Source organism: Scophthalmus maximus, chromosome 10, assembly GCF_022379125.1.
Source record: "Scophthalmus maximus strain ysfricsl-2021 chromosome 10, ASM2237912v1, whole genome shotgun sequence".
Taxonomy (NCBI): domain Eukaryota; kingdom Metazoa; phylum Chordata; class Actinopteri; order Pleuronectiformes; family Scophthalmidae; genus Scophthalmus; species Scophthalmus maximus.
Genome location: NC_061524.1, coordinates 10,577,026 through 10,589,224, shown reverse-complemented (window position 1 = coordinate 10,589,224; position 12,199 = coordinate 10,577,026). Strand labels below are relative to the sequence as shown.

Sequence of the window (12,199 nt, the reverse complement as noted above, 5' to 3'; positions counted from 1 at the left end):
TAATAGATGACACAGTGTGACATAACAGTGGTTAAATCATTATGTCAAGGTCAGTTAAGTTGAAAAGCCTGAATACCACAACCAACTGAGTAACACAACACAAAAAAGCCAAAGCCAGCACGCTCACAAGGCCTAAGCTGACAACACTGTTCAAGTTACTACAACAACGTAGAGTCAAACCTTAAAATCTAGATTGTTGCTTGAAGCTAAAACAGAATTTTCCTACGACGAGCGTTCATAGTGTGCCTCTAAGCAAGCATGCTCACGTCTGCCACAACCACATGGTCTTCTCAGAGTCACTGACGATAAGCTGACATGAATAAAGACGTGACACTGAGCCATAACTAATTCCATCACACAGTAACCAATTAAGAGTTTTACATGTTTACATTTCTGAAGCTCTGGCTCAGGGCAACTTGGAACACAAGAACATGTAAGAAGACAAGAGGCGCAGAGAAAAGAAAATCATCACTTTCAAAAGAACATAAATTCCTCGCCTTGGAAACATCACGGTCACTATCACCTTACCGAATGTTACTGGGCCAAACAGTTTCCTTCCAGTCATCTTGTGTATGCTCCAAGCTCAACTGCAGTTCTGCTGGCTGTATCTGCATACCTCCTCACACCACTGCTGACTGAATTTTCTGTTCTGCAGCACAAATTCCATTAAATTGGAATTTCAAATGGAAGCTTTCCAGATTCGCAGCAGATCAGCGTAGCACATGAAAGCATGTGATGTCACATGGTGAGGGGACTGGTCTTGGGAAATACTGATGAGCCCCCACGGCCCTGCACAAGACCTCTGAAATCAACCTTCACTCACAATAACTGCCTCTGTTATTCTCCACTACAACAACTGTTTTGGGGTTGTTGTCGTTTTATTTAAAAAAAAAGGTCAACAAATTGCATGTCTATGAACTCCAAACCATAGTGATTTATTTGAATTCTATTCTTTTATCATTCCGAATACCATTACTGTCTGTTGTCGACATTGTAAGGTCACCAAAAAGTACTACATTTGTCAATTAATAATTTTATAAAGATGTGTTCAAAATGATGCACAAACCATGTTATTTTTTGCATTTAAGGATAACTCTTTTTTATTCATTGCAGTTCTATTCTTAGTTCTAATTGAGACCACAAGGCTTCCACAAAATATTTGGCTAAACACATTATGTTAAATGTTTTCCACTCTTTTAAAGAGATAATACTTTTTTTCAGGACATTTCCACTACAGTTCAATTCAACTTCTTATGATTCACTGAGGAGATTCTACCCGACAGAGAAAATAATAGAAGTAGATAGTAAGATATGCACCAGAACTAGCCTTGCTAGATAAGAAAGAGCAAACGTCCTCCAGCATTATGAAAAATGACAGGGTTACATATGCATTTAGTCAAAAGATTAATATGAAACAAGAGGAAGATGATGGCGGAGGAAGGAGAAGGATACATCCCAAACATCCCAGTTTGTAGAGTCAAGTCCCATAAATACAAAGCTGCACAAATGTCAAATGTAATCTGAGGTTACAAAGTGTCATTAAACCTCAGTTAAAATTTAGCTCAGCTTTGGGATGGGTGAAACACGACCGTCTGCTGAATCAAGATCACATCTATCTTTTATGTTTATTATCTCTAATATATACGGTATATTTTGGTGGACTGTACTGTAATGAAACTGTCCAATTGGTTGTATCAGTGAATAAGTGACAATGTGACCTTATCAGGCAGATATCAGGTATGTTTTGGCTGAAAGGTTTGACCTATTAACATGTAGTAATTACAATAATTTATATTGAAGTGAGTGTGTGTGTTTTACTAATCATCTGTACTTTTGGGTCTTCTTTGGCAAACTAACATGCAATAAACTCAGGCCCCGGAGATATTGCACATGTATTATCTAAATATATATCATGAAACTAAATACTGTACAGTAGAGTTACTTGCAGATGGAAATTCACTTATAAAGATGTGTTCAAAATGATGCACAAACCATGTTATTTTTTGCATTTAAGGATAACTCTTTTTTATTCATTGCAGTTCTATTCTTAGTTCTAATTGAGACCACAAGGCTTCCACAAAATATTTGGCTAAACACATTATGTTAAATGTTTTCCACTCTTTTAAAGAGATAATACTTTTTTTCAGGACATTTCCACTACAGTTCAATTCAACTTCTTATGATTCACTGAGGAGATTCTACCCGACAGAGAAAATAATAGAAGTAGATAGTAAGATATGCACCAGAACTAGCCTTGCTAGATAAGAAAGAGCAAACGTCCTCCAGCATTATGAAAAATGACAGGGTTACATATGCATTTAGTCAAAAGATTAATATGAAACAAGAGGAAGATGATGGCGGAGGAAGGAGAAGGATACATCCCAAACATCCCAGTTTGTAGAGTCAAGTCCCATAAATACAAAGCTGCACAAATGTCAAATGTAATCTGAGGTTACAAAGTGTCATTAAACCTCAGTTAAAATTTAGCTCAGCTTTGGGATGGGTGAAACACGACCGTCTGCTGAATCAAGATCACATCTATCTTTTATGTTTATTATCTCTAATATATACGGTATATTTTGGTGGACTGTACTGTAATGAAACTGTCCAATTGGTTGTATCAGTGAATAAGTGACAATGTGACCTTATCAGGCAGATATCAGGTATGTTTTGGCTGAAAGGTTTGACCTATTAACATGTAGTAATTACAATAATTTATATTGAAGTGAGTGTGTGTGTTTTACTAATCATCTGTACTTTTGGGTCTTCTTTGGCAAACTAACATGCAATAAACTCAGGCCCCGGAGATATTGCACATGTATTATCTAAATATATATCATGAAACTAAATACTGTACAGTAGAGTTACTTGCAGATGGAAATTCACTGCCAACAAATTCAGAGAAAGAAAAGAGATTATACGATAAGATATCGTCCCAAGACTTTCGAAAAAAACAAACCCACACAGTATTCTAACGAATTCCTCTGTAGCTTTGTGCAACCTTCCTTCCAGCTGTCTTATCATAATCACACAGCGATTAGAGACTTAGTAAACAGAGATAATGATTTCCATGGCATCTTCCCCTGAAAAAAAAAAGGCATCCCACTATAGCAGAAGTCAAATTTTGTGTTTCCTCTCTGGCCAATTATTGTGATGTTTGTCAACAGTTATATACTCAGCAGAGGCTTTACTCAGCTCAAACCCTTTTGGTGTGAGGACAAAGCTTTTATTAGAGCTCATCCGACATTTTCAGCAATGGATAACCTTCAAATATTGTCTGGGTTAGCACGTAGCTCATATAAGAGTGTGCGTCCAGTGCAAAGTTAATACAATGTCCAGAGCTGTGCAGAACGGTGACATCAAGGCGAATGTGGTTTATCAAAACTCTCAACTGCATCAATAGACAATGTTTGTTTCCAATGAAACAATGAGTGAACGAGTGGAGTTTAGTCCTTTAGTTTGGTAACTCAAGATTCCAATGAGTTGGATATTTTTTTGATTATGGAAATATGTTAATGGCAACTAAATACACCTCATACATCGATTTTTCAATATGATTTTTGATTGTGGGTGATTGACTCCAATAGAAGGTCTTTGTTTTACAAAAGGTACCAGAGATTTGACAATGTTTAGTTCAAGCAGTAGCTTTTAAATATTTTTACGCAACATTGTGCTTAGCTGGGGTAACCTGTGTCCATGTTGCTCCAACATTACTAACACTAACAAACAGACGGATTACAAAAATAACATTTGTGTGTTAAGTCAAACTAAAGGAGCACTTATGGCAGTACGATGACAGGAAGATATTTTTTGAGGAATCCACTGTAGTTTAATCTCTACAACATCTGTTAGCAAAGCAATTAATTACTGCAGCCTTAAAGAAAAAGAAAAAGTCTAAGACTTTCCGAAAGAGTGAAACTGCCTTAAGCAAGGACATTATTTCAGGCATTTTAACCAAAACCCCATTCCAACTAATCACTCTTCAGCCTAAGGGAACACATGGCTCACGGATGCAAATGGACTCACTTAATTCTAGACAGTGTGTGTTTTGTGATTGTGTGTGTGTGTGTGTGTGTGTGTGTGTGTGTGTGTGTGTGTGTGTGTCTGTGTGTGTGTGACTTATTCACACTGAACAGGATACAAAATAGAAGTACTTGAGGTGCCTAATGTCCCACAATTTTCCTCATCAATATGTAAATCTATGCAGCAAAGTACACCGAAAGCTAATGCACCATGATTGCATAAGGTCTGCAACCTCTACAGAAGTGATGGGACATGAATCTGTCACCTGTGCGGTTACTTTTTCTTTGGTCAAGACAAAATGAAACTTAAGCAACTGCAGGTGTGTTTGCAGTTACTGCACCCAGTTCATGTCACTACTGGCATTAAGCTGCTTTCAGACATGCACTGGAGTCGATAATTTTCCTGAGTTTTTGAGCTGTATGCGAGAACGAAAATGAAAAAAGACCCAATTTCTCCTCTTATGGCGTTCATGTCTGAAAACAGCTTTAGTCTCTTACATCAATTCAAGCTCTGGTCACCATTGCCCTAAATGAGACCTACCAGAACTTCAGTGCATCTTTTTTGCTGTGGTTGGGGTGATGCTGCACATAGTGGAAGAGACAGAGGAAATTTTCCAGACTCTGAAGGCTGACCTGAGAAGAGACAGAGAGACATGACAGTGGCAATATGAATCCAACCCAGATTATTACAGAAATGAATTCTGATAACCCATTTTGACGTTACTGTCAATGATTTTACATTTTGTAAATGTTATTCATAAGAAAGTGATGTAACATCCACTAATTTCATCATGTGGAACTATTGATTTATCAATTCAGATGACAAAATGACACAACATTCAGTCTCTAGAACCACAAGTCATATTTTAGAGATTACATTTCATCTCTGGACAAATTCCCCAAATTCATATTCAAAGTAAAGCCTTGGTGCTTTATACAATAGTCGTGGCCAGCAAAGCATTTTAAAAAGTGATGGAGAATCTCAGTGTAAAACTGATGGAGTCAGCTGCGTCACAGTCTGGTTCTGACCACAGAGCGGGAATCTCCAACCACCGGAGTTGGCGAGGCAAGAGAGTGAGTCACCGGGCCACTTTTAACTACATTAGCGGTTCCCGGGTAGTGTGTTAATACCTTCCCGGCAGACGTTTGATCTTCTAAGCCAGCGTCCTGCCGTCCCTTACCCCACACAGGAGCGAGCTGTATGCCTCTGTTAATCGGACACCAATGACAGGATTTATTCAGGCAACACTGATCCCTGACGGAGTGTCTAGGTCACAAAGCCAAAGAGTAGACACCACACAGTGCCAATCACATTACATACAGACTGACTCGCAGTGGCACTGACAGGATGGGAAAAAGAATACAATATTATGATTTCGATACGAGTCATAATTTTAGAGGGGAATTCCCACTTTCATTTTCACTGAAATGATGATGTGATTTTTTGCTGGGGACTGTAACAAACAAACATGTTTCCTTACATCTGCAGAATATGGTTCACTATGTATCTGCAAATAACTACGTCTTTTTAGATGATTTTATTCAATATTATTTAACATCTTTTGTCTTTATCTGAATTACAAAAAACCAGGCCCCAGTATAAGGCTAGTTGATCTTAACCCATTGACTGATAATAGAACTATGATCATCTTATATTATATATTTGCTCGCCTGACATTGACATCATATCCCCTTTGTGCAGGCGTTAGCGTCGTGGTTGTCTGCCATAAACTGACTTGCTGGCCAGTTTGAAGCAACATCTATAGATCATATCTAAAATGTATATTTAAACCAGACAAAGGATTTTAGTCATGAGACATCTGGATCTTAAACTATCAGAGGAACAAACTGAGCCTGGTGGCTTGGTTCATCTAACAGCCCCAGAGAAATAAAGAAAAAATGAATTTTAATATGAAACTATTTCATTCAGTGTTTTGACCAGTTTTAATCACTGGGTCTGTTTATTTTGGGAAGGAGCAGTTCCCAGTAAAAAACCTCCTGAATGAATCTGCAGTGACGGCAATGGTGGTCATGTGTCCACGTTACATCCAGACGTTATTGTTTTCGATTCACCTTCTGTGCGTTTTAAAAGTCCCACGTGGAGTGTTTGACCACTGGAGCAATGTTTTTAACAACTCACAAACACGATCACACTATCAGCGTGATACACACATTTACCACTTGTTTTTTCATGCCGGTTACTACTGGTTAACTATCGGTGGCCAAACAAGAGTAGTGTGGCCAACTGACGTGGCCAAACAAGAGTAGTGTGGGCCGTGTAGAAGAGGACGGCTAGCACACAAACAAGGACGTAAACATTATGCAAGGTTTCGAATATTCAAAACATCTGCTTCACAAATGTTCTAAGGGGGAAGGAAACACATGCAACATCGAGCCCAAAGAAACAGACAAGTGTTGTTTGGAGAGTAGTAGTGAAATGTGGATGTGCATCAACTACAACAAAAAAAAAACGTGTTTACAAGTGTGCTTGCATCCCAGTATCAGTTTGTACCTTTGGATTCCCTACAGTACTATTTGTTTGGATACAGCCAAGTTATGTCACAGCTGACATCACAGGAAATCATTTAGCTGCGAGGACACGGATTTCCACTCAATGTACTCAATCATGGAATCTACCGGCATAACATACAGAAAGTGACGGACAGAGAGTGAGTGATGTAAAACAGTTGTCTACGTAAAGAGAAAATGTGACATAATTTAAAGCTGTAATAGTGCGTTTACTTTTTTCTGTGTTCTAGTTTACATGCCCTAAAACTGCGACGACCGACATCCATATCTGTGAAACAGATTTTCTCACTCCCTGTGACTTAAACATGTGAGAGAAACTTCCGTTGCGGATATTCAGGTGCCTGACGGGCCGTCACACTTTGGCTTTTGCTGCTAACTGTTGCACTGATGACAACAACCCAGAGGCTACAGTAACGGCAAAACCCAGCTGGTGGTGAGACGACTTCCTTCCTGAGTCACCACTGTCAAAGCAAGTTTTTACACTACATGTTACCACTAAGAATGGTAGAGATAAAACAAGCAATTACGCAAAATTGATTAGTAAATATAATCACATTTAGAGATGTCAAGCGTCCTAAAAGATGAAGATGCAGCGTTGGACCACACTCATCACACTCACCAAGGTCAAGGAGAGGGTGACACTTCGACAGCTGAGGCAACAACCCACTCAAGCAGAGAGGGGGACTGATGGGTGGGAGTCACTGCATACCAGGGGGCTGGACAACATCACACACAGGAGACGGGGGAAAAGGAAGAAAAAGAAATGCATGGCTCATGAGAGAGACAGGAGAGGACAGGGGTAAAACATAAAAGCCGATAATAACGTAAAAAGGTGACAGAAATAAATGCAGCAGCAGTCGGGAGCAAAGATAAATGGGGGGAGTGGCAGGAAATCAAAGCCTCAAGGCAGCACAAAGTGTGATTACTTTAATAAATAAGCCTCGGGGCAACGCTGGAGCTGTGCAATCACTCGAGTTCGTCATTGTGTTATCAGCGTACCTGTTGTGGTCTTATTCCTCGTACAGGAAAGGCAAAAACGAGTGGCTCACGAGAACACTAATTTCCCAGAAACAAAGTTGTTGGGGTTTTTTTCTCTGAAGGTCTAATCCAATATTACAATGCGCTCGGTACAAACCAGCCGGGATGATTCGACAATGGAGGGACTTCCAATACCAATTAATACAGCTTAGAAGGAAAATCCACAAAGCCCAGAGAACAAAATATTTCTGTAAACAGAAAGAAAGCTTTGACCTTTGACCCCCTCTGTAGTGACGAACTTCTTTATTTTCTCATTTCTAACGTCGACATACACAAGAAAATCTCAGTGGTTGAGACATAAGTTATACGTGAAGAGATATACATATATACTTTTATGATGTGTTGACAGAATAACTTATTAACCAATGGGGACTGAATATTTTTTTTAAAAATCATACAGTAATTGTTTTGATAGATATTTATTTATATATCTTTTAGTGGGAATGGTCATTTTTGCATTTAGCTTATTCAGATTTTATTTTTATTGTGATATGTCTTTTACTTTTGTCACATACACAGTTGCACTCAAAATGCCAAAGGCAATATTTGAGGAAACTCAATTTCAATATATTGTTCATCAAATTTGAACCTTGAATATCAATTTCAACTTAACCTCCACAGCCTCAACATAAGACTGAAGCCAAACTTGCACAACTCCTACATCTCCATACCTGCATTTGTTAAATGACTTTCTTTTTGCAGGTCCTTTGTCCTTTGTTCCCCTTCTCTTTGGGTTTTCCTTTTTACAGGTTGGATTACTCCTGGTCAATATTGCCACATCGCTTTTAATTAGCCTGACGACAGCAGACAGGCAATGATAGTGATAGTCACGTGCCCAACTTGTTGTTTAGGTTGTTTGTTAGATAATATGATTTCCATAGTATTTTCCTAGAATTAACTCGCTTCTCGACTACACATCTATAACAGCAGTGTGGAACTTTTGCTTCCCCTTTCTGGCAGTGAGAGTAATTACACGAACACTGTTGATGCGCATACGACACATACAGTATGTCCTTGTCATCGATCAGTCTCTTTTTTTTGATTTTATAAGATGGTTCCAACATTTTTAGGCAGCCTACCCCATCATTATCACTGCTCTTCACCTCTGCTTGATGCAAAACACATTTATACCAGTGCAGCAGTGCGGGGGCGTCACAACAGACACCAGATTTAACCCTCTTGGTATACTAGGAAAAAACAGCATTGTGTAGACTGGTTTGGTAAGGGTCTGTGTGTCATGGACGTTCAGGAAAGTGCTGGACACTTCCAATGATAATTAATACTTTATACTCTTTTCTCTATTCTTTTTTTTACTGGTCCACTAAGGTCAGAGGTCAGGTTTAGCTACAGACCATCGCACCTGATGATGACACTTAAGAAAACCCTTTCAGAAAATGGAATAGATTAGACTTGTTTTATTTGTATACAAAACTCAATGGGTTTTTTTTTAAAAACATTTTTTAGAGTGTGGCTACATGAGAAGAATGTATGCTTGAATACTGAAGCTGAATTTCCAACGCTATGTGGTCAGAGTGGCTGGGCGATCCGGTCAAAATTATTATTATGATAAGAATTTCCTTATCAGTAAATAATTCATAATTATCATAAGAAATGTAAAATCATTATTTTCGTTCAAGATCAAAAGACAGATTTATGCTTTTGACTGAAAGCTGAACAAAACGGACAGTTAGTTGTGGTTTTAAACTTTTCTTCTTCATGGGGCAGAAAATTATTTCACAAATCTGAGGTAGAAGATTGAATTGAATACATTACACCTCCCACCATGCTTGTGCATGGCCCCTGAAGTGCCAAGCTACACACATTTCATTGATACATCTTGAAGTTGTTATATTGCTACTGAAGAAAAAATTACATCCTGATAAATATAGTTATTGTTTTATCTCCCAGCCCGAACTGTGACCCGTTTTTATCCAACACGGCGATCATGCGAGGTCTAGTCATGGGAGTCTGACGGCTGAGTCACCCATGCTGGTACAGACTTTCCTCTCAAGCTCTCTTCGGATAATTGGTAGACTACAACTTGGCAGAGGCAGTGAAAGCTATGTGATCCTATCCTCGTGAGAGGGGACGTGGGGCGTTGGTTATGCAATGTTTTTTTTCCTGTTTGAGATCCTCCACTGATCTAATTTGACATTTGGGTTATGAGCATCATGAGGAGCCCCTAACGTTCCGCATTTCCTCAAAACCTGAGAGTCACAGAGCTGCTTCACACAACTTTTTTTTACCGCAAAAATGTCGAGAGAACACCATCAAAAGTTGTTTGTGTTTGTGCCGGATCAACACCGTCACAAGCAGTGACCTTTATCCAAGCACAGCCACAGTGCAGGAAATGAGAATGTGTCGCTCTCCACTTCATTGTTTTCATTACAGAGAGATGGCGCACAAGCTGGTGTTGGTCAAAATTACAATTCAAACCAGACTGTGCTGGCCTCTCTCTTCCTGAGTGGCCTGCTATCCTTTTTTGGGGGAGGGGGGAGATCTGACTTAATAACATGCCAAAATAACATGGTGGAAAAAGCTTAGGCAGAGCAATGGTCCGAGCCAGACTCAGTCCAGAACGAGAGAGATGAATTATTCATCCATTCAGCCGAGCGTTTGGAACAGCCCTGGAGACCGGAGCCAGTTAGAGTTAGGTTGAAAGTAAGAGCGGAACAATAAAATGCAGATGTGAAACATGTCCTGTGGTCAACCGGCAGGACGAAGGAGGCCACTTCACCAAGGACATATTGGTGAAGCAGATCACAACAACAAACTAGAAATTCTGAAAATCCCACTACTTAAAATGAACATGATCAACAACCTGTGGTCAGAGTAGCGTGATGATCACAAGACATCATGATCAAAGCCTGACTGCACACTTTTTATGTTTGGACTGCAGCCCTTGAATTTCACTCAGCGCAACAATTATTCATGGTGAGATTCGCTAAAAAGTGGAGGAGTGTTAATGGAAAGTTACTGCGGAATAAATAAACAGATTCATCGCACTAATGTGACGACAAATGTGCTTTGAAATTAGAAGTCCTATAATCTCTGCATACTGAAAACTCTATACTGTATTTACAAGCTAAATCGGATTTTGTCATAGTAGATGGACCGAGAATGGTTTGGGTAAGTTATGAAAGAAGAGCTTTTTGTGCAAACCTCGGGCTTCACTTGAGGTTAGACATTACAAGCCGTGGAAGCATGACGGCCGGTTAATAACAGTCCCACAATTCTTCAAAAATGCTCTTATGTAACTTAATTCCTCGCTGATGAGGCCGATAATACAATGTACTGCACGGCCATTATTGTTTTGTTGAGACCCAATGCTGCCTTTAGTCTCTGCAGATTGATACTATTCCCATACAGTGGGGCCCAGAAGTTTGAGACCACCTTCCCACTCGGACTTTATCGTTCAATAAATAACAAATTAACCTTAAAAGTGACACTTTATGTAAGCGTAGGCATTTGAATAAATGCTGGATATGGGTTAGTTGTTGTCATCCACCCTTTGGAATGAAAAGGAAACGAAAACCAAGAGGATTTTTATTTTTTTTACTACACTGCTGTATATGACCATTACAAGAGAGACCAAATAAAAGTACCAATTACTTTTTCAACCACTTTACTGTGCCCTTGGTTGCACAGATGCATATTATGATTTATACTTTGGATACTTAGAGCGGTTAAACATATTACACCTGACCTGAATGCTAGACAAACCACAGGATATTGTCTCTGGTAACCTACTCATGGAAACAATGTGCACAGTGCAGATTTACCAAAATATCATAGAAGAAAAAAAAGGAAGGGTGCATCTCACTTTGTTCAGTCCCCGACAATTCAAATATTAAACTCTGAGGATGAAGGTGAACCTGCCCTGCCATCTTTACTTCCTCCTTAGTATTAACTGCATTTTTTCCCTTTATGCGCAGTTCGACAATTTTGTTTGGACAAGCATTCGGGGTTTTACCACAGAAGGAATCTAAAGCACAAACGTGAGCTTAGGGAAGCTAAAGACGAGTAGTGTGGGTGGAGGTTGTCCTGTTTTTGACAATCACTGTATCTGTTCTTTAGCGATTAAGTGACAGTGTATTTACAAAAGGACATTTACGATTACAGCCCATCAGGATTATATACCGTAAAAAAATTATGTGAGAGTAGCGACAGAGTAATACTTACAAGATGAGTCAGATCACACTGCAGCAAAATGTCTCGTCATCCATTGACATTTATGCAAAGAGCTAAATTAGACCAAGGAAAGTAGTTCACATTAGTTCAAGATTTCAACCGCCTGAATTTTAAAGTGATATAAGGCGAAGCAGCACCAGTCAAGATCAATTAGCTTTGAGCCCTTAAGTACTGCAAGACAAAAAAAGTGAAGTCCTCCAAACATCTCACTTTAGTGTTTTGAAACATCCTGTTAGCTCATAATGAAACTGAAAAAAAAAAATACACAAGCAACAAATTCTGGTCTCTCGCTTGGTTCCTGGTCAGGAACTGAGCAGAATGAAAAGTGTCCCTACAGATAGATAAAGTACTTTGATGCAAGTGTACCCAAAGCAAATGTCCTTTATTGTAGAGCACACTGACCCTGGGCTTTTAGATCC

At 39.2% G+C, this 12,199-nt stretch overlaps 1 protein-coding gene across 6 annotated transcripts in view; it reads right to left on the bottom strand.

The window, feature by feature from the left end:
• lyst (lysosomal trafficking regulator) overlaps positions 1 to 12,199 on the bottom strand; it is a 52,848-nt gene that overhangs the window by 36,698 nt on the left and 3,951 nt on the right. For 3 of the 6 annotated variants that reach the window (XM_047334849.1, XM_047334850.1, XM_035605575.2), the window contains exon 3: positions 4,564 to 4,655. In XM_047334849.1, coding sequence (XP_047190805.1) covers positions 4,564 to 4,655 — 92 coding nt within the window. Of the gene's footprint in view, positions 1 to 4,563; positions 4,656 to 7,170; positions 7,268 to 11,771; positions 11,980 to 12,199 lie in introns of those variants that run through there. The other 3 variants (XM_047334853.1, XM_047334852.1, XM_047334851.1) reach the window with 3 other exon arrangements.